At 40.1% G+C, this 25,202-nt stretch overlaps 1 protein-coding gene across 1 annotated transcript in view; it reads right to left on the bottom strand.

Annotated features, from left to right (window-relative positions):
* The window catches only part of NSMCE2 (NSE2 (MMS21) homolog, SMC5-SMC6 complex SUMO ligase), a 212,005-nt gene extending 186,965 nt beyond the window's left edge, over positions 1–25,040 (bottom strand). The window contains exons 1-2 of the mRNA XM_021688798.1: positions 24,928–25,040; positions 21,051–21,221 (exon numbers count right to left, since the gene is read on the bottom strand). Coding sequence (XP_021544473.1) covers positions 21,051–21,207 — 157 coding nt within the window. The 5' untranslated portion in view covers positions 21,208–21,221; positions 24,928–25,040. The remainder of the gene's footprint in view (positions 1–21,050; positions 21,222–24,927) is intronic.
* Positions 25,041–25,202: the final 162 nt, after the last annotated feature.

The following is a 25,202-nucleotide window of genomic DNA, read 5'->3' as shown; positions in this document are numbered from 1 at the left end:
AGGAGCTGAGGCAATTCAGTGAAGAAAGAACAGTCATTTCAACAAGTTGATGGTACAACTGGCTATCATATGCAGAACAAAACACCTTTGATCCATACTTCGAGCCAAAAACATACATTTAGTCAGAATGAATCACAAATCTAAATGTAAAATCTAAAACCATAAAACTTGTAGAAAAAATTATGAAGAAAATCTTTGAGATCTTGGGTTAAGAAAAGAGTTCTTAAATACAACACTAAAACACAAGCCATAAGAGAATAAATTGATAAATTGGAGATCATCAAAATTAAAAACTTCTGTTCCTCCAAATAATCTGTTAAGAGCACAGAGTGGGAGAAAATACAAATCATATATCTCATAAAAAACTGTATTCAGAATATATAATTCTCAAAATTGAATAATAATAAAAAGCCATAACAAATGGAACAAGACTTGGATAGATACTTCACCAGAGAGGTAAATGCCAAATAAGCCCACAAAAAGGTATTCAACATTACTGGTCAGTAGGGAAATGCAAACTGAAACACTGTAAGATACCACTGTGTGTTTATTAGAATAGCTGAAATTAAGAAGACTGCCCATATCAAGTGTTAATGAGGATATGGAGTAACTGGAGAGCTACCCTAATGTATTCCACACACAGAGTCCTAATTTCCAGACAACTATTACCAAAAAAACACACTCTAACATAGGCCACGTTTAATATAATTTCATCTTATCAAAATGACTCAGAAGGGACTTCAAATATCATAGTCTCTCAGTGTCATCATTATGGTTTTACTATGACTATAAAGTATGAAAACATGAGTCAACAGAAATTTTTTATGTAGCAGATATCAAAGAAACCAGCTTTCAGTCTATAATTAACCTCACAAAATTATGATTGCTTTTTATTATAATTTGTTTTCTCCAACCCAGTAGTTCTCAAAGTGTGGTCACCGGACCAGGTGCATTAGCACCATCTGGGAACTTATTAGAAATGTAAGCTCTCGGGCCCTCCACCAAACAACTGGATCTGAAACTCTTGGGTGGCAAACAGCAATCTGTATTTTAACAAGTCCTCCAGGTGATTCTGAAGTGTGGCAAAATTTGAGATCCACTATTTTAATGTATGTTTTAAAGTTAAAATCATAAATTGTCTTTTCTCTGAGATTCTTTCTGAATTCGCAAAATTCTAAGACAAAGAGGAACTGTTACTTCAAATCCACATTTTCAACGAATCTAGAACTCAACCAGCTGTTTTCCTATTTTTATACTCTTGAATTATTTTAGGGCTTTTAAAAAGCTAGAAAACCAAAACTGAATGTAAGCGCCCATAAATAATGCATTCTACAAAAGCCTTTGTTTTAAAACAAACTTTTCTACTTAAATATCCTAAGTCATTTACTCACATCTATTTTTTGCAACTGCACCCAATATTCCTTCCAACTTTACCAGAATAGATTTGCTTCTAATTTCAGCTACAAATTGTCATCCTCCAGTGAGTGTCTGTACACCTTTTAATTAGGTTCATCTAAATGGAATGGATTTTTAAAATAATTCCAGTTATAAATTTTAATTGTTTCATAAAGAGACTTAAGAAAGAAGCAGAATGAAAGCGGAAATGGTTTGGACCGAATCAGGACATCTGGAGCTGACGATATTGCCCAAAGATTCTGAGTTTTCGGGGCTCAGTTCCCTTCTTTTGTAAAAGGGAGCTGAATAAGCTATTTCAAGTTTAAGGGTCTATAAATATGTGCCTTATGGTACTTACCCTTATGCTCTATGGTACTGTAGCTTTACAGTAATGTGACATGGCAAATTTTCTTGAAATGTTTTATCTTTTTTAATCATTCTAAATTGTTTTAAGAAACATGTCTCTCCGTAGGACTCAAGAACATCACTATTACACTACTCCCTAGAGAGCTGAATACAGTAAAATACGAACACACACAAATTTTTAGTTGCAGAAACACTTCAATGGTAGTATGATTTTAAGTCTCCTATTCTTTATAAGATTGGTTTATTTATCTCCGAAACTATGGGGATGCATAACATTAACCCCCAAAGGCAAAGATTCCACAATGTCAGAAATAACATGGACTTTGGAGGCAGAATGCCTGGCTTTGAATTCTGCACCTGCCATTGAAGAATTTTTGTGATCTTGGGCAAGTTATCTAAACCTTATTTTCCTATCAATCTTCTGTTAAGAGAGAATAATAATAGTATCTTCTTCATACAAATTAAAGGAGCTAATTGACAAACAGCACTCAGCACAGAGTACAGCACAGAACACACACTCAGTAAGCATTAGGGATTTTTATTCACATTACTTGCTAAGTCAGCCCTCTACTCAGAAGTTATCAGAACAAACGTGCAGTTCAATTTAGTAAATACACAAGGGCACACCTACTTGGTGCAAGGGACTTCACCACTCGCTACAGAGGCAAGGGTTCTCGAACTTCTGAATGGACCAGAATTACTTGGGATGTTTGGCTAAAATGCTGATTCTTGGGCTCTGCTTCCAGAAGCTCTGATTCTGTAATTTTTAAATAAGCCTCCCAGATGTTTCTAAGGCAGGCTGTTGAGGAATGCAGTTTGAGAAACATTTCTGCAGGAGCTTCAAAGAGAAAGAATCTCTTCCTCCAAGTTCCTACAATCGCTAAGCATTTTTTTCTGTTCCAGAACTCACTGCCGCTACCTGCTGCACCTGTTGGCTGTGTAACGTGTGAGCCTAATATGGCCCTTCCATGCACATTCCATTTGCCATCACTTAAGTTCCACTATCTCTGTCCTGATGCAATGATACAACTTTTTACCTGATATGTGAGATCTACTAATCCTCTAAACCCCGACCTGTGACTAATTAAAGTCCCTCATTATAAAGACTATTCCTGAACTCTAAAACCAGAAGATTCATGAACCCTGACTGCTGAGCTATAAACCTGACCATGGCCTCATTCGTAGACCTCGTCCTGGTCACAGCCTTACACTTCCAAAATGCTGCCAGTGTCAGCCCGTCCTGAGTACAGCGCCGTCACAGCCCATCCTCAGTACAGTGCCATCACGGCCTGTCCTCAGTACAGGACCCCTTTTCAAAAAGAGACTGCAAAGTGTCAAAACCCATATAAATTTACCTCACAAAGAACTTTAATGTATACCAAACATGGGGCACCTGGGTGGCTCAGTTGGTTAAGTGACTGCCTTCGGCTCAGGTCATGATCCTGGAGTCCCAGGATCGAGTCCTGCATCAGGCTCCCTGCTCAGCAGGGAGTTTGTTTCTCCCTCTGACCCTCCTCCCTCTCATGCTCTCTCTCATTCTCTCTCTCTCTCAATAAATAAAAATCTTTAAAAAAAAAAAAAAAGAACTTAATGTATACCAAACAATATGAACAACAAAGCAACAATCAGCGATCAGGGGATGGAGGACAGAATGCAGACTATGACAAAGGAATTTAACTACATTACAAATGTTTGAGTTAACCTCACTGAAAAGTCAACTCACTGACCTAAGTAACCTTACATGGGGTTTTGAGTGAAAACTGTAAGACTAAAGGTACAAAGACCTGTACCTAAGCACTGCATACTAGCCGATGAAGTTGTTTGTCACAGAGGTACAGATTAATAATTCTGAAACTGTCTTATATATATCTGGGGTCATATGGGTAAGTAAATGGATGGTGCATAGTGGGAACCTCTATTTGAATACCATCACTGATTTCTTCCTTTCCCTCAATTTTCATATTCAATAAATCGAGTTGCATTAACTATTTCTCCTTTGTCTCTCAAGAATCTGACTACTTGGGGCGCCTGGGTGGCTCAGTCGGTTAAGCGTCTGCCTTCAGCTCAGTTCATGATCCCGGACTCCCGGGATCAAGACCTCCATCAGGGCACCTGGGTGGCTCAGTCGTTAAGTGTCTGCCTTCGGCTCAGGTCATGATCCCAGGGTCCTGGGATCGAGTCCCACATCGGGCTCCCTGCTCGGCGGGAAGCCTGCTTCTCCCTCTCCCACTCCCCCTGCTTGTGTTCCTGCTCTCGCTATCTCTCTCTCTGTCAAATAAATAAATAAAATCTTAAAAAAAAAAAAAAAAAGACCTCCATCAGGCTCCCTGCTCAGCGGGGAGCCTGCTTCTCCCTCTCCCGTGTGCTCCTCCCCTGGTGGTGCTCTCTCTCTCTCTCTCTCTCTCTCTCAAATAAATAAAAAATCTTAAAAAAATTTTGGGAAAAAAAAAAAAACCAAAAGAATCTGACTACTTCTCAGGATGCCTGGATGACTCAGTCAGTTAAGCATCTGACTCTTGATTTCAGCTCAGGTCATGATCTCAGGGTCATGAGATCGAGCCTCGTGTTGGGCTCCGTGCTGTGCGGAGTCTGCTTGAGATTCTCTCTCTCCTTCTCCCTCTGCCCCTCCCCCTGCCTGCGCGGACACACTCGCATACTCTAATAAATAATAAAATCTTCAAAAAAAAAGGGAATCTGACTACTTCTCATCACCCATGTCACCTTCCCGGTCTAAGCCCAAGTCACTATCATCTAATGCCAGAGGACTGACGGCAACAGCCTCCCAACTGGGTGGCCTAACTCTACACTCTTTCCTAGGAAGCCATTCTCCATATCATAGCCACAGAATTAATACAAAATATAAATTATCTTATTCCTATTTTTAAAACTTTTTAATAGCTTCTCACTGCCCTAAAGTCTAAACTCCTTAATTTGACTTATGAGAGCCTACCACCCCATTCTGATCCTTTCTTAATTCTCTCCAGGCTCTGTTCAGTACCCAGTCACCATGCCTATTTTAGTCACCACTGTATTTCCAATACTTAGTACAGGTAGTATTAATTTTTTGATCTCTATATGAATGCTACCTCCTCAGTGATAGACTCTATTTACTTTATGCATGAATTGAGGCTAGCCCTGTGATGGATTTGAGTAATTGAATACATTGGAAGTGATGTTCTAGAACTTTTGAGCCCAGGTTTTAACAGGTCTGGCAGTTTCTGCCCCATCTTAAAACAGCTGCCATGCTGGGAGGAACCCAAACCACACGAAGCAGAATCCTCAGACTCTGATCATCAAGTCCAGTTGAGTATCCAGTCAACAGTCAGTACCAACTGCCAACCATGTAACCGCCTTGCAAGTTTCAACCCATGTGAGCCCCCCAAATGGCCACCATCTTAACTGATATCACTTGGAGTGGAAGAGCCTCCCAGCCCAGTTCAGTCAACCCACTGAATCGTTAGATATTAAAAAAAAAAAGTTTGTGGTTTTAAAACATTAAGTGTTAAGGTGGTTTCTTTCACAGCAATATGAGCATATGTCAGCATGGGTTGAAATCCCATCTTGGTACCAATTTCATCTATTGGTACTTAACAAATTACCCCAATAAGCTCCACATCTTGATGTGAGCAACACCATGCAAGTACAGTAATGGGAGGACTTGCAAGGAGCCATCACTGGAGAACAGTTACTATAGCACGTGAGAAATATGCAATACCTGTAATAAACGTATGTGCACCTGTCCTATATTTTAAACTTCATTTCTTTTCTTTTCCAGATCTAGATTTAAAATTGTTCTTAATGAAAAAGAGATGTTAAATCAGTCACCAGTTAAACTCTAACAGATGAAATCAAATATATTTTCCCAAGGTTCTTTTGAGAAATCTCTTCCTATGGTATACAACTGGGGACCAACCAAAACCATGAAATATAAAACAAAAGTATATTAAAATCTCTGTTCACATAAGCAGTCACTTGCTCTCCCTGTGCTGTCACTATATTAAAATGTGAGGGGCAGATTATGTAAAGAATTATGCTTATATTTTGACGGGTTCCCCCACTGATGATATGGCCAAGAGTGGTAAGGATGAGAAGCAAAACCAGTATCCTGAGAGTGAATATGTAAGTATTTGTTAAACATCTGAGTGAAAAGTAAACTACTGGAACATATGATCAGTTAGCCAAAAAATAAAAGAGGAAAAGGAAAGAAACTGCTTCACAGCTGAGCATTTGAGATACCTCGTAGACCTTGCATGGTCATCTCTCACATGATTTGGGTCTAAGAGGTTTCTAGGTATTACAGGAATTTGATGTGTGAAACCAGCAGGGTTGATTATAGGAACAACTATTTGTATTCTGCTTTGCAATTATTAAGCATCTAAACATACGTGCATAGTGCACTCTAGAAATTATAAAATTAGAAACAAGTTACAGATAACAACTCTATCAATTTCATTATTATTAAGTTCCAGTCAAGATCCAGATACTATCCTAAGTTTGGCATTGAGAAAACAAAGAAAAGACAGATACAGGATAATTCTTTCAAACTTAAATTCCAAAACTACCAAGAAACTCTGGAAGCCTCTATTTCAAGAGAACAGAGAACACTGACAAAAACTGCATCTTCTATGTAACACATTACATAATCTCTCCTTGTTAACTGGTTTAAATGTCTATTTTAGACTGTCCCACAGGAACTCTGATCCTCTTTGCTTGAAATTAAATCCTCTACTAATTTTCTAAAACTAGGACACATTTCTGCTTCTTAAACCTATCATAAGTGGCACTTTTTTTCCTATTAGGGAGATAATGGCCACCCTTCCCTACACACACTCGTGCTGCCACCCCCCATCCTGACCGCGAGGTTTTACACTCTACGTTGGTTCTCCACTAATTCTCTTAAGGACCAAAGCCAAGTGTTTACAGGCTGACCAGCCAAGGTAAGAGGTGAACACTGTATACAAAGCACATAAATTGTTTCAAAATAGGAACAACCCTGAAAAGAAGATACTGTCCATATTTTACATGCAGTGAAAAGGGAGCTTGAAGAACTGAAGTCACTGGTTCACAGCGACACAGCTAATAGGTAGCAGAACCTGCATTTTAACTCATGGCTATCTGTACAATAGTAACTTTGTACAATACTAAATCTACACCAAGAGCTCTTAAGGATCCATCTCTCACCTGCAAAAGGCCCTAATAATTATTAACAAAAACAAAATAACTGAGCAATAAAATGTGAGTACTATGTGCTAAGCATAGCGGAGAACATTTTATACCTATTATTTAATTCTTACATCAACCCTACATAAGCTGGAAGTGAGGAAGACGTGTGGGTATACAGTTAAAGACTCATTAGATATTAGTTGCTATTTTACGATATTATCCCCATTTTATAAATGAAGAAACCAAAATTTACTTAAAGTCACAATGCTGATTAACTGCCAGAGCTGGGTTAGAACCCAGATTACTTGATTCCAGAACTGGTTCTTAAAGTCCTGATGTTACTCTGCCTAGCCAACCAAAGCACTGTGCTGCCCTAATTGGCCAAAAGGGAGAGGGGAACCCGGCAGCAACCATGGCCTTGCTACACTGAGAGATGCACTGTATCTTGATGGAGTAAGTGCTGAAGCTGGAAGATGTGGTGCTAAAAATATTAGAACGGCCCAAATCAAAACTAATCTTCAATCTGAACTACTCGCAGCTCCCTGAATCTGTCAGGTATTGGGAATCAATTCTTTAGGGGTCTCACACATCTCTGTACATCTTGCAAGCAGAGGCATTAAATGCCCTTTTGTTCTAGACTATCTTTTCTTTCTTTTCTTTTTTTTTTAAGATTTTATTTATTTATTTGACAGAGAGAGAGAGCACGCATGAGCAGGGGGAAGGGCAGAGGGAGAAGTAGGCTCCTCGCTGAGCAGGGAGCCAGACGCGGGACTTGATCCCAGGACCCTGGGATCATGACCTGAGCTGAAGGCAGATGCTTAACCAACTGAGCCACCCAGGCGTCCCTAGACTATCTTTTCAAGGATGTCTGTATCATGAACAAAGCTTTGGAAGACTGAGATAATGTCTCCCTCCAGAGCAGAGGGATGTGTTAAGAAAGACAGTGTCTTCCTCCAGGGCCAAAGGGTGGGGACATTTATTGCCCATTATAAAAATCTGGGTTCCCTGAGCTCGAAGGTCCTCAGCTGTGACACAGACTGCAGGATCACCCCGGGCCCTTCCATACCAGCCCCATAAAGATGTGGGGTGGGGGTCAGCAAGGCGAACCTATGAAACATGATATTCCCACTCCTTGATGTGAAGCAACAAGACCTTTGTCTCTGACCCAGGAGTCTCCTGTCTTCTGCCAGCATCCATGAAATTGTGGCAGGCTAACTTGTTAGCTTGCAAGGGGGGTAAAACCTCAGGAGCTTCACAGATCTTCACACCAGGCTCTTCATACCTCTTCTCACCTTTGCTTCCCTCAGAAATACCCTCTCCCACTCCATAGGAAATACTTACTCATCTTTTTGTCAATGTCTCCTGTATGAAATTTCTCCTGAAAGTCTTCAGCCAGAATGGACTACTAACCCCACGGTGCCCCCCCACCCTTGTTTCCTGACACAGGTTTCTTTCACAACACCTTTGAAGCTTTATTCCACTTGCTTATTTGTGTGTTTTACCAGGGAATCAAGTTATTGCCTTTCAGCTCAAAATTCATCTTTTGATAAATACTCTGTGATAATGGATGAAACTGCTTTAAGCATTCTCCTTACAGTGAGCCTAATGTTAAGCCTTCTCAATACAGGGTGCTGGATGGACACTGCAGGAGAAAGGGATTTCTCTGGCAAATGTTATGCTTGATGAAAAGACAGGATGCTTTTGCCCTAAGATCAGGAACAAGATGAGGATGTCCATTCTTGCCACTTCCAGTTAACATCATACTGCAGGTTCTAGCCAGGGTAATTAGGCAAGAAAAATAAACAAAAGGCAAAAGGATTGGAAAGAAAAAAATAAAACTATATCCACCCTCAGATGACACAATGTTGTATATAGGAAATCCTAAGGAATCCACTAAAAAAATTTTTGGAACTATTAAATGAGTTCAGCAAGGTTGCAAGATACAAAAATCAACATATAAAAACCAAGTGTATTTAATTATAATAAACAATCTGAAAAAATTAAGAAAACAATTACATTTACAATAGCATCAAAAAAGTGAAATGTTTTGAAATTAACAAAAGAAGTGTAATATTGATACGCTGAAAACACTGTTGAAAAAAATTAAAGATATAAATAAATGTAAAAAAAACTCCTACGGTCATGGATCAAAAGACCTAATATTGTTAAGACAGTAATACTCCCCAAATTGATCTACGATTCCATGCAACCCTATCAGAATCCCAGCCGGCTTCTTTGTAGAAATTGACATGCTGATCCTAAAATTCATACAGAAGTACAAGATACACCAAATACCCAAAACAATCTTTAAAAAGAAGAACAGTATCTGAGGACTACACTTTCTCATTTCAAAACTTACTGCAAAGCAACGGCCAAGACAGGGGTGCTCTGCTGGCATAAAGACAGGTACACAGAATTCCATCACCGTACCAAGATCGTGCCGTGGGGGAAAGAATGGTGCTGGGACACCTGGATAGCCACATGCAAAAGAACGCAACTGGACCCTTAATTCACACCACACATTAACTCAAAATGATCTAAATGTAATAGCTAGAACTACAAAATTCTTAGAAAAGAAAATAGGGATAAATTTGCATGACCTTTGATTTGGCCAATGGGTCCTTAGAGGTTTGATACCTAAACCACAAGCGACAAAAGAAAAAGTAGATAATTGGACTTCATCAAAATTAAAAACTTCTATGCTTCAAGTTTTAAAACTTGAAGTTTTCAAAACTACCAAGAAAATAAAAAGACAATCCAAAGAATGGGAAAAAATTTGCAAATCATGTATTTGATAATAAGCTTGTATCTAGAACATATAAAGAACACTTATAACTCAAAACTACAAACAGAAATAACTCATTTTTAAAATGGGCGCTGAATCTGAATAGGCATTTCTCCAGAGAAGATATACAAGTGGCCAATAAGTACATAAGACGGTCCACATAATTAGTCACCAGGGAAATGCAAATCAAACTCACAATGAGATACCAACTTATACACAAATGTTCACAGCAGCATTTCTTAATAATATCCAGATAATTATTACTAAGAATCCAATATTCATCAATGGCTGAATACATATATAAAATGTGCTATATCCATACAGTAGAATACTATTTGGTAGTAAAAAGGGATGAAGTACCGATATATGCTTGAACATGGATGAACCTTGAAAACATCCTGTTAAGTGACTAAAGCCAGTCACAAAGGCCACATATGATTACATATACAGTAAATGTCCAGAATGGGCAAATCTGTGGAGGAAGAAAGTAGCAGTGGCTCCTTTAGGGCTGAGGAGAATGGGGAGGGACAGATAGGTGACAGCTAGAGGGTACAGGGTTCCTTTTTTAGAGGTGATGAAGATGGTCTAAAATTGAATAAATCAAGTAAAACCACTAAGTTATACGCTTTAAATGCTTGAATTATATGGTATGTGAATTATATCTCGATAAAGCTGTTATTTTTTAAAAGTCACCAAACAAAAGGATAAAACAGCTAACGGAGATCAGAGGAGTGATTAACTGGGAGGGATTAAAAAGAAACTAGGTTAGCATGAGTAAAATCCCATTAAGGTGAATTTAAGGTGATAAACCCAAAGTTGCTGAAATAAATTTCATGACAGCATAACTGCATCCCATAATGAGGGATTCTTTACTCATGGCACCAAACCTAATACCGATAAAGGCAACTAGGACTGGCAGAGGACATGAGGACATACACAAGAATGAGTGTGTGTGTGTGTGCATGCGTGTGCGCAGGTGCACAGAGCAGAAGCTGTCTTGATTTGAGTAGCAACCAGTCAAACTAAACTTTGTAACTTCAGGCACATCCCTTAAGCCCCCTGAGCTTCAGCTCTCTCATCTGTCAAACATCTACTTCACTTTCATGGAATTATTAAGAAAGAAAATAGCTGTAACAAGATCTAGAAATTTGTTGAGGGTATCTTCCTATCTTTGTATTTCTAGCACAGTGTTTGTCAGATAATAGGTACTTAGTAAATACTTGTGGGACTAACTTCAAAAAACATAAATGGCTCTTGGAAAGGAGAAAATTAAAATATAATTAAGTATATGCACTTTGATATGGACATGCAGGCCTCGAAAACCTTTACAAGTAAGAATTTTCACATGATATAGAAGCTTGATATAGAAGCTGTCAAAGCTCACATTATGCTCTTTCATGTGAAACCAGAAATTATTTTCTACCAGTAATTTAACAAATTAGCCAGGGGGAAAAAAAGATATTTGCAAGAATATTTCTGCTGTCTTCTCCACAATCCCTTTTTCAGGTATCACTTCTATGTTTTTGATTGTGTAAAATTTAACCCATTCTTCACCTCATATATATGAAAAGAGACTATCACAGTATGACTGTTGTCTCCACCAAGGGTCAGTAAAGTATAGCCTGCACTGGTCAACACCCATTCATTTAGTATTGTTTACGGCAGAACTGGGTAGCTGAAACACAGACAGAAAGCCAAAACTTGATTAGGAAACAGGATGTTCTTAACTGACTTTCTCAAACTCCCATATCTAGTGCTAGGAATATAGACTTTATAAATAATTAAATGCAAAGAAGTGCTCTATTGTTTTGAAGGATGAATGCTTGGCCAACACAGAGAAACCAAAGAAGAGATCAGTTTGGTCTGGGTGGGAGAAGAATATCTGCAGACAAAAGAGAATACGTAAGCTTGCCCTTGAAAGACAAATAGGTGCCTTCTAAGCAGTCAACACGGAGAGGAAGTCCTGTGAACACAGGCAAGGAGGCTTGACAGAGCACATACTCGTGGAACTAAATCCAGTCTCTCTGACCGGCGTATACCGAGTGTAAAGAGGGGTGTAGCCGGTGACATCATGAACATTCTTGTAAACTATGCTCTATGGTTTAAAATGGGCACAGAAATTAATAGCTACTATCTGCAGAGCATAAACGCCAGATGCTTTGGTCATAGCCTGAGACATGATCAAACAACAATGATCTAGAGACAATTCATGGTCATTAAGATTTATAAATACAATCCTAGGCAAAACTTTTTTTTTTTGTAAGCTCAGCAAGGGAACCTTATAAGTCAATAATGAGAATTAGCACAGAATGGACTCTCCAAATTGTTTTAATGAGAAACTCTCATCTTCAGGTACAATGGTGACAGCACTCAGCAAAAGGGCTGTCTCTATAATGAGCACAGGCACAGGCAATACTTGAGCAGATAAGAGGACTTATCTCAAAGCTTACTGCAACTGGGAAGGGGAAAGTCAGACAAGAACAATGGATTAAGAATATACAAGGAGGAAATAATGAAAATGTGTATTTCCAATCTGAAATAGGTTATTGTGATAAAATAACCCTTCCAGAGAATGGTACATAATCCTCGGTCAACCTCAAGGCTCAGTGTACTCATATGTTGAACAGTAATGAATTATGTAACCTACCTACCCTATAGCATTGTTGTGAAGATTAAATGAATGAATACCCATAAGGCACTTAGAGCATGGCCGGCACACAGAAAGCACTGTGTCCACTATTATCAAGTTGCCTAATCAGTAGAGCCTACAAAAGACTTATGCCTACTGGATATAAAATCAGGCTGCTAGGTCATAATGTAAAAAGTCATGAATGGGACAGACAGGCTCATAATCTCATTTAGAACAAATCATTTACTACTATGAAGTTCTCCTTATCTTTACATATATTTGTCTAATCTGCTAACTCAATTATTAGCTTCTTGAGGGCATGGGCCAATAAGTAATTGGTGACTGATCAACATAAAGTGACCTAAGAAAAGTGAAAAACAACCGAACTCAAATAACTGTTTTGAGTCAGCATTGTACAATAAAGAGAGAAAAATCACTTTGCCTGAGCACTGTGCCAAAGAAAAGGAAACCTAAATCTTTGTCTTTAAGCAAAGCTGCTACCACCACCAGTTTAGAAACAGTAACTCTGGATTTTATAAATATTCTATCTACTCAATACTGCCTGTAACTTCTCCCTGGGTGTAACTTTTCCAGCCAACATTTACTTCTCCTTACCTTACCTTCTTCTGGATCGGCCACTACAACAGCAGTAATAAATACAAAAGCAAAGGGGTTGATAAAAGTTGCCTTCCCTATTTTAAGAAATATAATGAAACTGTGATGAAATCATTCTTAATCAACCATCATTACAGCAAATGGTGCCATAGAATGATGGGGAAGGGTAGAGCCAAAGGTCAATGAAGCTCCCTCTCAATGTCCGTCTAGACATAATTCTACAAGGCCTTCAAAGAAATTCTTGCAAGGAACACTCCTCTTGTAACTTGGTAACAGGCAAAAACGAAGCTAAAAGCAGGTGTGGGTGGAGCTGGCCCCAGTGTTCTATCTAGTACTTCTCCAAACTTGAGTTTTTTAATTCCCATCCCCGGGAGAGAAAGCCTGCCCCTGGAAGCAGCACCCAGGGACAAGCAAATTAGCATTTCCAAGGTCAATTGCTGACAGGCTTAATTGTTTACAGCAACTAGAGTATTCTGGCTGTTGAAGTTAAGAGGCTTGACCTTTCTGGCTTGCCCAATACCATAAGAAACTAATTTACCACATTAGTTACAAAATATCAAAGTACTGTAGGAATGGAGTCAAATCAGCATATGACATTTCAAACAGCATCAAATATTAATAGGATCCCCAGAAGTAAGTAATTTTAAGCTGGTTAAACAACTTGGGGGAAAACTTAAAATACCAATCATACCAGAGGTAGGGGAGTGACAAGTACAAAAAAAAATCAATAAATGGTATTCCTCGTTTTACCAACTGGTTTGATGTGAATAGTCACCAAAACTACTAAAAACCTGCAAAACTAGTTGATGTGACTAGCCTTACAGATTCTTGCTCTCCTCTGATACCTATTTTGGCAGCCATCTGCCACATGAGGCTATTAAGCATAAGAAATGTGGCTGGTCAGACTGAGATGGACTGCAGGATTCTGAACTTGAGTACAGAAAAAAAAAAAAGTAAAAATAACTCAATTTTTATACTGATTACATGTTGAAATCATATTTTAGACATATGGGATTAAATAAAATAATACTAAAATTAAATTATCTTTCTTACCTTTTGTAACGAAGATAACAAAAATTTAAATTGCACATGTGGCTCACACTATATTTTTATTGGACAGTGCTGCAGTATATAAGTAACACTTTACATTTATGTAAAACACAAATATATAATTTCAGTTGTAAAGTACAGACAGACGATATAGGCCTGAATTAAAAAAAATAATCCTCTCCAAAATAACCAAACTGATTTCGGGGCGCCTGGGTGGCTCAGTCGGTTAAGCATCTGCCTTCGGCTCAGGTCATGATCCCGCAGTTCCCGGATAGTCCCGCGTCGGGCTCCCTGCTCAGAGGGGAGTCTGCTTCTCCCTCTGACCTCCCCCGTCTCGTGCTCTCTCTCTCTCTCTCTCTCTCTCTCATTCTGTCTCTCAAATAAATAAATAAATAAAATCTTTAAAATAAACTGATTTCAACGGTTAATCACCAACCTAACAAAAGCTCCTTTAGGCTTACCACCAGACAAAATTTTATTTTCTTTTCTTTTTTTTTTTTTTTTTTTTTTAAAGATTTTATTTATTTGCGAGAGAGAATGAGAGACAGAGAGCATGAGAGGGAGGAGGGTTAGAGAGAGAAGCAGACCCCCTGCTGAGCAGAGAGCCCGATGCGGGACTCGATCCAGGGACTCCAGGATCATGACCTGAGCCGAAGGCAGTCGCTTAACCGACTGAGCCACCCAGGCGCCCAAAATTTTATTTTCTATAAAGGAAACTGATGTTTCAAAATGGATCCTAAAGTCTGTTCTACTTCTGCTTTGGGCTGTCATCTTTGCCTAACATTAAACTAGCCTTAATTCTTTCCAATGATCAAAAGATACATGATAAAATGCTAGTCTAATTTTTAAATCTGATCGGGTGATTCCTACTCAGTTTTTTCTGTATTAGTCATTTACATACCCTATTAGGTCACTAAAACCTAACTCATGCCTTTGCTCCAAAGATAAAAAAAATAGAATCAACAGAAAGATTATTCTCAAGAGCCTAGAAACCCAGACGGTATTCAGATACTATACATATTCTGCTTCAAAAACTAAAATATGACTCACAGACTGTATCAGAAAGTGACATCCCATTGTGAACAGGAGAGCTTAGCAAACAGGAGAGCACAGCAAGCAATGATTTCCACACTTTCCATCATGCGGAGAAACCATGCCAACTTTCAGGTTGTTATAGTCAGTGGAAGAAAGAAAATCTGGGATGGTTGGAAATTTATGGGGTGAGAATGACAGCCACAAGAGATGAGGCAAGGCAAACAACTGCCCAGAATTTCCTCGCCCCAGCTCTTAAAAAGGAAACTACTCAACTTTCTACCCGAGGAAGCCGGTAGGAAAGGGAAAGCACATGTCCCACCTTTTAACCTCCTAAAACTGTCCCAAACACAATTAGCCCTTTAGTCGAAGGACAAAATGACCTATTTATGTGAACAGAATGTGTAAGCCTTTTTAGAGTAGTTTTTAAATGTAATCAACAACAAAAATCAAGGTCCAGTAACTTGGAATAATAAATAATAAAGCTGCGGTGTTTATTTCTACCTTGTGACAGGGTCTACAGCTATCACTAATAAATGAAAATGAGTAACTTGCATATTTGAAAACGAAGGTAGTGGAGATATGCGGTTGGTTATTCCTCATTCCTGGAAAAGTTCATCTTAAAATGTCACCTTAATAGTCCCATAGTTTCTCTGGTCTGATGCAGTCAACACGTGCTTGTGTTCTTAGATATATGGACTAACTCGGGCTCTAGGCTACAAAATTTCAACAATTTAGTGATTGTTCCTTTTGCACAATCTAAGTCTGCATTCAACAGCGTCCCTAAGGCTGATGGCTACCTCATAAGAAGTATTCTGGTGCCACCTAGTGGTGTATGTTCCCTGCCAAAAAGGAAATGAGGATTAGACCAGGGTTCTCAAAGTCTGGCTGTGGTGCATCAGCAGCATTAACATCAGCATCACCTGGTAACTTGTTAGAATTGCAAATTCTTGGGCTCATCAGACCTACTGAAACTCTGGTGGTGGGGTCCCACAATCTGTGTTTTAACAAGCCCTCTAAGTGGTTCTGATGCACCCTCAGGTTTGAGAACCACGGGATTAATTAGCTCTTACACAAAAATTAAATGCAAAGTCTTAAAAAAATTAGGCTTACAAATTAACAGAAGTGCTCAATTTCTAATTTTGGAAAACAACTTAATTTTCTATATAGTGGATCCAAATATCTCTATTTGGAGAAGAGTCTTACTAACTAATTTATATACATTCAACACCTGATGAACATTAAGCCTCTGAAAATGTCAGATGAGCTCTCTGAGGTCTCTGCCCCAGGAGACCAGATTCAAAGGGAAGATCAGACACATTAACAAAGCAAAATACAATATAAATGCAAAAAGACTCCACGAAACAAAGAAAAAGATTAAATGGTTTCAGGATATCAGGATATGGCATGTTACTGTATCTTAAGTGGGGGTGGGGTTCATCTAACACATGAAAAGCCAAGGAGGTAGAATACTGGTGATTTTTAAAAGATTTCTTTTAATTTTTTTAAGATTTTATTTCTTTATTTGAGAGACAGAGTAAGTGAGAGACAGAGAGCACACAAGGAGAGGGAAAAGCAGGCTCCCCTGCAGCCCAATGTGGGATTCGATCCCAGGACCCTGGAATCATGACCTGAGCCAAAGGCAGACACTCAACCGACTGAGCCACCTAGGCACCCCAAGATATTTCTTTTTTTTAAACATTTATTATTTATTTATTTGAGACCGAGAGAGAGAGAGGGAGAGCACACGCACAAGATGGAAGAGGGGGAGAGGGAGAGAGACAATCCTCAAGCAGACTCCCCACTGAGTGCAGAGCCTGGCATGGGGCTGGATCCCAAGACCCGAGATCATGACCTGAGACGAGATCAAGAGTTGGATGCTCAACCAACTGAGCCACCCAGGCGCCCTGAATATTGGTGATTTTTTAAATTAAGAATCATCTACCCTAATGAAAATAGATGCCACAGAAAAGTCCACTGTATATATCTGCTCTGTGCAATTATGTTACAAAATAATCAGGAGAAAAGCAGATCTGATGAAGCCTTGCTAAACTGTTTCTTTTCTACTTAGGTCTTAGAGGAGAACTTGTTTATCCAATAGGAACTTAAAACACCTAGGGTTCAGTAAGAGCAGTCCCATAATCTATCTACAAGTTTGCATTTCTTTAAATTCAGCTTTATAGGGCCACCTGGGTGGCTCAGTCCATTAAGCGTCTGCCTTCAGCTCAGGTCATGATCTCAGGGTCCTGGAATTGAGCCCCGCGTCCGTCTCCCAGCTCAGTGAGGAGCCTGCTTCTTCTTTCCCTCTACCCCTCCCCCCTCAAACAAATAATTAAATCTTTAAATTCAGCTCTATAGTATGTCTTTCTTTGAAAAAAAAAAACTCTGAATTTTAATAAGTATCTATTTACTCAAAATTAAAGAGTTACATATTTGAAGTAAAAAAAAAAACTGGATCAAGAGATCAGTATGGCCACTTCCACATCATCACAATTAAGTGCCATCCCTTATCCTGTGGCTCAAACTGCAAACCTATCACTTAGGAGGGGAAAAAATCAACTCTGAAAAGCTAGCCTTGCAAACCCAAGCCTCTAGTATGACAGGTAACATTACAGACATGAATACAAGTGGCATAAGTATATAAAGGAAGTTCAAAGACTTGGCTCTATTGATTACTTTTGATTTTGTACTTTAAAAATATTACTTTAAATATACAGAGACCAACTATTTAATTCTAACCTTTTAAGAGTAACTGCCCTCAATAGGATGAGTTTCTGAAAAACTGTTCTTTTCCGCGGCACCTGGGTGGCTCAGACGGTTAAGCGTCTGCCTTCGGCTCGGGTCATGATCCCAGGGTCCTGGGATCGAGCCCCACGTCGGGCTCCCTGCTCAGCGGGTAGCCTGCTTCTCCCTCTCCCTCTGCCTGCCACTCCCCCTGCTTGTGCTCTCTCTCTCTCTAATAAAAAATTAAAAAAAAAAAATCTTAAAAAAAACAAACCCCGTTCTTTTCAAACCTTCCTTTACTGGCATGAAGGCATAAGAAGAGGCCACAACAGGAGGTACATTAACATTTTAGAACAGGGCCATTCCTCAATTTTATTTAACTAAACTTAAAGGGCTTCTGAAAATTTAATTGCTTAAAGATGATAATTACAACAACAATTTTGGTAAATTAAGTCAGTACTTCTGCCTCAGAAAGCAGAAAAGTATATGATAAATTTAAAAATCTGAAAAATAAGCCCCAGCTACTTGAAAAATCTCCTAATGCAACAAATTTCATTTTACTATTAGGTAAATAAGAAAGTATTCCCAGAATACCAACACATTTAGAGAAAAAAATAGACATGGTGGCAGTAAGAGTCTATTGCTTGGACACCACACACTATAACATAACACAGGGAAAAGTGATCATTTCAAATGAGCTAGAAGTTGAATAGGGACAGCAATCTGGTATAGGAATATACCAAAACAATACACGTCACCCCCTTCCAAGTGCTTGGGAACAAGAATCCCCTTTACCAACAATTTAATAATATAGCAACAAGAGATATACAGTACAAAGTGAGAAAATGATACCTAAGTGATCACTACCACCTCTTCCAACAAACCTCATTTTAATTTGTGATGAAATTGGGGAACCCAAAAGGTAAACAGAAAGGGTGCTAATCTTATAAAGCTAAGAGGAAAAGGGAATCGTTCTGCTATGAAGATGATTCATGGACTTTCCCACATGCTCTTCTGCACTTTAATTTCTCCCAGTCCATTCACTGCTGTCCAACAACACAGTCAACTGGTTTATACTCCAGCTGTTCTTTCTTATGGTTAAAGATTTTATTATGACCTTTATCCAGGTCACCTACCTAAGATCCAAAAATAGACTACAGATCAGGCTGGGGAGGGTTAAGACCCTGCGAGGTTACCCACTAAAAATTATGGGTGACTTCTGCTGCTGGCCACGAATGAACAACTGGTATGGAACTGGCTGTCCTGCAGTGAGGACTAGAAAGCTGGACAAAATATATGAGACAGCTGCTCTCACACAGCGGGACCACAGGCAGAGCAGAACTGTGAGCCCCGCAGAAAGGGACAAATAAGTCAGGTAAGTCCTGCAGTCGCCTGCCTCCCTGCACAAAGGAGGAAGAAGCCAAGCAGAGAACGAAAGTCTTGAAGGACCAAGGAGAGAGAGACTGGAGTTCGGGGAAGCTAAGACATCAGAGGTTTTCAAGACAGAGCACCAGGAGGGGGGCTACGCAGAGACAGTACTCTAGGGATCTGCAGAGATCTCCTCAATCCTAAACCGCTGAGAAACACTTGCTGGGAGCTATAAAGTGAACAATTCCCAGGATTCACCCAGCACCGGGAGACCTTCGAATTCCACCCAGCACTAGGGCTATCTCACAGAACCCTCTGGGCAATAGACAGAGATGCAGAAAGGCCAAGCTTTGTAACCAGGCTGAATTGGCCCTAAAATAAATTGACACTAACTTGACCCGCACTAACAAAGTTTAACAACAAGCCTGGAAAGGATTAGCCTAATCCACAAATTACTTTGATGCCTGCCAAAACAAACGCCATAATTCTTGATTGGAAGACAACAAAATCCAAACACTCAACAACATAATACACACAATGTCCATGTGAAGAAGCAGCAACAGGAATGACAGAATTAGCAGACAAGGATATTAAAACAGCTATTATAAATATGCTCCATATACTCAAGAATACAGAGGAAAACCTGAACATAATGAAGAGAAACAGAAGACAGAAGATTCCATTTAATTTTTTATGTCGAGTTGAAAAATCCAGTATCTGAAGTTTAAAATTCATTACACAAAATTAACAACAGAGACTGCAGAAGACAAGACCAATGAACCTGAAGACATAGCAACAGACACTATTAAAACTAAAGCCAGACAGAAAAAAAAAGACCCGGAAAAAAAATCAACCAAGCCTCATGACTTATAGGACATTATCAAGCTGTCTAACACACATATAATTAGAGTCTCACAAGAAGAGGGACGAAAAAACTATCTGAAGAAATAGTGGCAGGAGCGCCTGGGTGCCTCAGTCAGTTAAGTATCCGACTCTTGATTTTGGCTCAGGTCATGATCCCAGGTTCATGGGATCGAGCCCTGGGTAGGGCTCTGCGCTCAGCATGGAGTCTGCTTGAGATTCTCGCTCTCCCTCTACCCCTCCCCCTGCTTGCACATGCACTGTCTCTCTCTCTCTCTCTCTCTCAAAATAAATTTAAAAAAAAAGAAAAAAGAAATAGTGGCAGAAATTTTTCTAAATTTGATCAAAACTACAAGCCCACCAATCCATAAAGCTTAAAGAACACCAGACAGAATAAACAAAACCACACAAAGACACATCACAATCAAATCGTTGAAAACCAGTGATACTAAAAACGACACAAAAATACTGTCGCTCCCCTGCCTCCATATAATATAAAATAAAAACAACCCTAATCCAAAGAAAGCAAATTAACAGTTTTCTAAGTCTTCTGATCGAAAAATGTTGATAAAGTTCATCAAAGCTGAATTCTTCTATTTTAGAAGAGGCCTTCCTTTGCCCGTATCCCTAGCATAAGCGTAGTCTGTCTACCAAGTAATCAAGAATGAACAGAGTTAGACTATTGCAAAATGACTTTATTATAACTTTATATTAATGCATTTGCATACCTTACAGTTCACAGTTCACAAATGTCACATACTTTAGACTGTATGCTCCTTGAGATCAGGAACCTTCATGTTTCAGCCTGTAAGTCTCCAGTGCAGTTTCTACTGGCACGTAACCATCTGAAGACACACGAATGAGTCAAGCTCATTTCATCCTCAGTACATCGTTTTGTGGTATATGTAGAACAAAGATGAGAAAACCGATGCCCAGAGGGATGAAATGACTATCCCAAGAACACCTGAAAGGTCAGCAGTATCTCACATCCCTAGAGTAATGCCTCCATACAGGGTTATCCCAAAGTAGACACAAAAGAATTAAGTTTTAATTGTTACTTACTCTGAGTTTCCACGAGATCCAAGGCAACACCAGAAGCTGTGTCCATTCCAGAGCTGATACAGGACTGGAAGTTTTTCAAAGAGGAGAGAGCAGATTCTATTCCACTGAAGGATATAAAACCAGTTGAACCTGAACTGGAACTGGAACGTCCGGGCATCTTGAAATTATTACCTAAGTTTTCAAACACAATGAAATAATATTTAGGAGTCAGAATAATAACTGCATAGGAAAATAACACTGCTATACACATACATATGAGTATCTAATAGCCCACAAGTGCCACACTATTATATACATTCTATATCCCTGGAGGGGACACCAAAGCATTGTGCTGTTATCTGGGCCACCAAACACAGATGCACTCAATACACAGGGAAGCTAAGTGTCTGCATTTTTCAAAGGAGGGAGAATACCCTCTTTCAAAACATTCCTTGGTTCTCTGAAGAATTCAACAACAGCACAGTTCTTAAAAACCTAAAACATAAAGGGGTTAGAAAAAGACTACTTGTGGGCGCCTGGGTGGCTCAGTTGGTTAAGCGACTGCCTTCGGCTCAGGTCATGATCCTGGAGTCCCGGGATCGAGTCCCGCATCGGGCTCCCTGCTCGGCAGGGAGTCTGCTTCTCCCTCTCCCACTCCCCGTTTGTGTTCCCTCTCTCGCTGTGTCTTTCTCTGTCAAATAAATAAATAAAATCTTTAAAAAAAAAAAAAAGAAAGAAAAAGACTACTTGTATGATGCATTTTTCTAAAAACTGAAAATAGTAATAATAAAATAGTTTAATAAGGAGAACTTCGAAACCCGTAGTTTTTTAACTTACCTGACATATACGCATACTGAATTCTGAAAACTATAAATACATAAATATAAATAAAAAACATATATTATATATAGATATTGTATATATTCCTGACAGTCCTCTGGATTCTAACAGATTTACAGACTTGGTTAGATCCCAGACTCTGTCAGTAAAAGCAGAATTTCTCTACATTATAGAGTAAAATACGGGGGCGATATGGAGTAAGGGTCAAGCATACAGCGTCTAGAACCAGACTATCTGAGTTCAAAGCACACACACTCTCTCTCTCAAAATAAATTAAAAAAAAAAAAATAGTGGCAGAAATTTTTCTAAGTTTGATCAAAACTACAGGCCCACAAATCCATAGAGCTTAAAGAACACTAGACAGAATAAACAAAATCACACAAAGACACATCACTTTTGTGTCTTTTTGTCACGTAACTGAATGACTTCAGGTAAATTATTTAACCTCTTAGTGTTTCATTTTTCCCTTCCTAAAATTGGAATCATCCAGTGCCAACCTCAAGGATTACTGTGAGAACTGAATGAGATAAAGTATACAATAAAACACTCAGAATAATGCCCAGCACATAAATCTTTAAAAGTGGAAGCAAATTTTAACATCAACCTCATCATTATAACACTATAAGCAAAAATACGGAGTAGTGCTTGAGAGAATGGACACTGGACAAAGATGCCTGGAAATTCTGTCCCACCCATGCCATTTAAAATTGCACAACCCTGGTTAAGTTGCTTGCCTTCTCTATCTTCAATCTGCTCTGTGTAAAAAGGAAGTAACTGTATCTATCTCACAGCATCACTGAAGGTAAATTAAATGTTATAGTTTTCTAAAACTTGTCTGATCTTAAGAATCGTTGAAATCTTATTAAAAATATAGATTTATATATAGGTACTATCTCAGACCTATTGAACCAGAGTCCCTGGTGGACACTACGAGGAAACCCGTATTTTTATGAATTGCCCCAGGTGATTCTTGGAATCAAACAAGCATGGAGAACACTGAGATAACTGCATCTCCCCCCAAATTTTATGTTGAGAGCCTAACCCCCATTGTGATAGTATTTGGAGACGAGGCCTTTTGGGAGATAATTAGGTTTAGATGCCCTGAGGGTAGAGCTCTCAGGAAGAGATTAGTGTCCTTATTAGAAGAGGAAGAGACACCGAAGTTCTCTCTCTCCACCAAGTGAGGACATAGCAAGAAGGGGGCTGACTGAGAGCCACAAAGACAGCCCTTATCAGTATCCAACCATGCTAGCACCCCAATCTCTGACTTCTAGTTTCCAAAACTGTGAAAATAAATTTCTGTTGTTTAAGCCTCCAGTCTACGCTCTTTTTTAATAGCAGATGGAGCTGACAAAACACACAATGCATATAAGGAATAATATAATCCAAGCTAAGTGGAGAATGTCTACCACATAGTAGCTATCCTTATTATGTGCATGCAAAATTCACACTACTCTAACGAAATTCTACATTTGCAGAGACCTTGGGAAAAACCTTCCTTCTGTAATTCTGGAGTATTTCCAGGGAAAAGATTCAGATTGAGAAGCAAAGGGACTACATGGAGTAGACGCACTTTTCCCTCTTTCTCCTACTAAGTACAGCTAAGTTCATAATTCACAGGACACCCCCTTCCGCAAAGCATCATCTGGCCCAAATTGTCAATCATGCAGTTGTTGAGAAACCTTGGTTTAAATCAACCTCCTCTTAGAGCCTTCCCCAGTAACAATAATCTCTTTGTTCCCTGTACCTATCTATGGTTTCCAAGAAAGTTTAAAACAAGGTTTCCTGAGTTTTTCCCAAGCGTGTTATCTTGCCTCCCCTAACAGGCCTTGTCTTAGGCCATTCTGGCCGCTGTAACAAAATACCAGATTGGGTAGCTTATAAACAAGAGAAATTTATCTCACAACAGTTCGGGAGGCTGCGAAGTCCAAGACCAAGGTGCCAGCAGGGTCAAGTTCTGGTGAAGGCCCTCTTCCTGGTTCATAGGCCCGGTGCCTTCTCACTCTGTCTTCACCCAGTAGAGGGTGCAAGGGAGCTCTCAGGAGCCTCTTCTATAAAGGCACTAATTCCATTCAAGAGGGCTCCACCCTCATGACCTAAGCACCTCTCAAACACCCCACTTCCTAATGCCATCACATTGGTACTAGCATTTCAACTTATGAATGGGGGAAGCAGAAAGACACACATACTCAGACCCCAGCAGGGCTAAGACTGGCTTCAGGCAGGACCAGTTATTACTGTTTCCCTCTCTCATCTTTCTGCAGAGGACAGTGGGAGGCAAAGAGCAAACAATTTATAGACATTATGCTGAATCTCCTTCAAATCACGGGGGCCTGTACAAGTCCACGCAGAGCTGTATCTCCTTCTTCAAGATGCAAGGATACATCTTTCTTTATGAAACCTTCTCTGATCCGTACAAGCAATTGCTTGTCCCCTCCCTCATGCTAGTACGACCCCCCTCTCTCCCTCAAATACACATACACTTCTTTATAAAACTCAGTACAATCATCACAACTATTTGTTCACATGGCTGTCACTCCTTCACCCTGCGAGCAGCTTAAACTACAACTCCGACATGTTCCACAGCACAGAAAACCGTTCCTCATGCACAACAGGCGATCAATAAAGAACTGAGGAGAGTCACAACAAAAGCAGCAACCACCTTTCCGAGGTCCCCTACAGTGCGCCATAAACTGCTCCCCTGGCGCTTCATTCTCACTATCGCTAAGGTTCACAACCATTTATAGAAGACAAAAGGAAAACTGAGGCCCAGAGAGCTTATTTGAACGACCTGTCCGAGGCCCTGCTTTTAAAGACAGCTCAAACCAGATTAATCTGCATCAAGAACTCGTGAACTTTCCCCCACTCGGGTCGAAGGATGGAGAGATGGCGTCTCAGGGAGGGAGGCAGCCTGCCCGAGCCTCACTGCTCGACGTGCAATGAGCCAGGACCACAGCCCAGGCGGACAGATCCCAGCTCAGGGCACCCGCGGAGCGTCCGAGAGGGAGGCAACCCCTCCCGCCACCCTCGCCGTCGCCACCCCCCGCTTCCGCCTTACCTGGATGCCCGACCCAGCTCGGTCTGGCTGCACCCGGACTGCCCACACCCGGACCCCAACTCCTTCCTCAACTCCCTTCCCCAGTCGCTGAAACTGCGAGCGCGGGCTCGGGCGTCATCAGCCGTCGCCCGCCAGCGGTCACGTGACGCCCCGCCCCGCTCTCCGCGCCTCTGGTCATGTGACCGCCAGGAGAGCCAGAGGCGGAAGCTGGGGTCCCGCCGGCTGCCGATCGGGGGCTGCGGATAGAGGGGGCACCCGTGCGGAGAGGAAGGGGT

The sequence above is a fragment of the Neomonachus schauinslandi genome, chromosome 4 (assembly GCF_002201575.2).
Source record: "Neomonachus schauinslandi chromosome 4, ASM220157v2, whole genome shotgun sequence".
Classification (NCBI taxonomy): domain Eukaryota; kingdom Metazoa; phylum Chordata; class Mammalia; order Carnivora; family Phocidae; genus Neomonachus; species Neomonachus schauinslandi.
The sequence above is the reverse complement of the archived record's forward strand: the minus strand, read 5'-3'. Positions and strand labels throughout refer to the sequence as shown.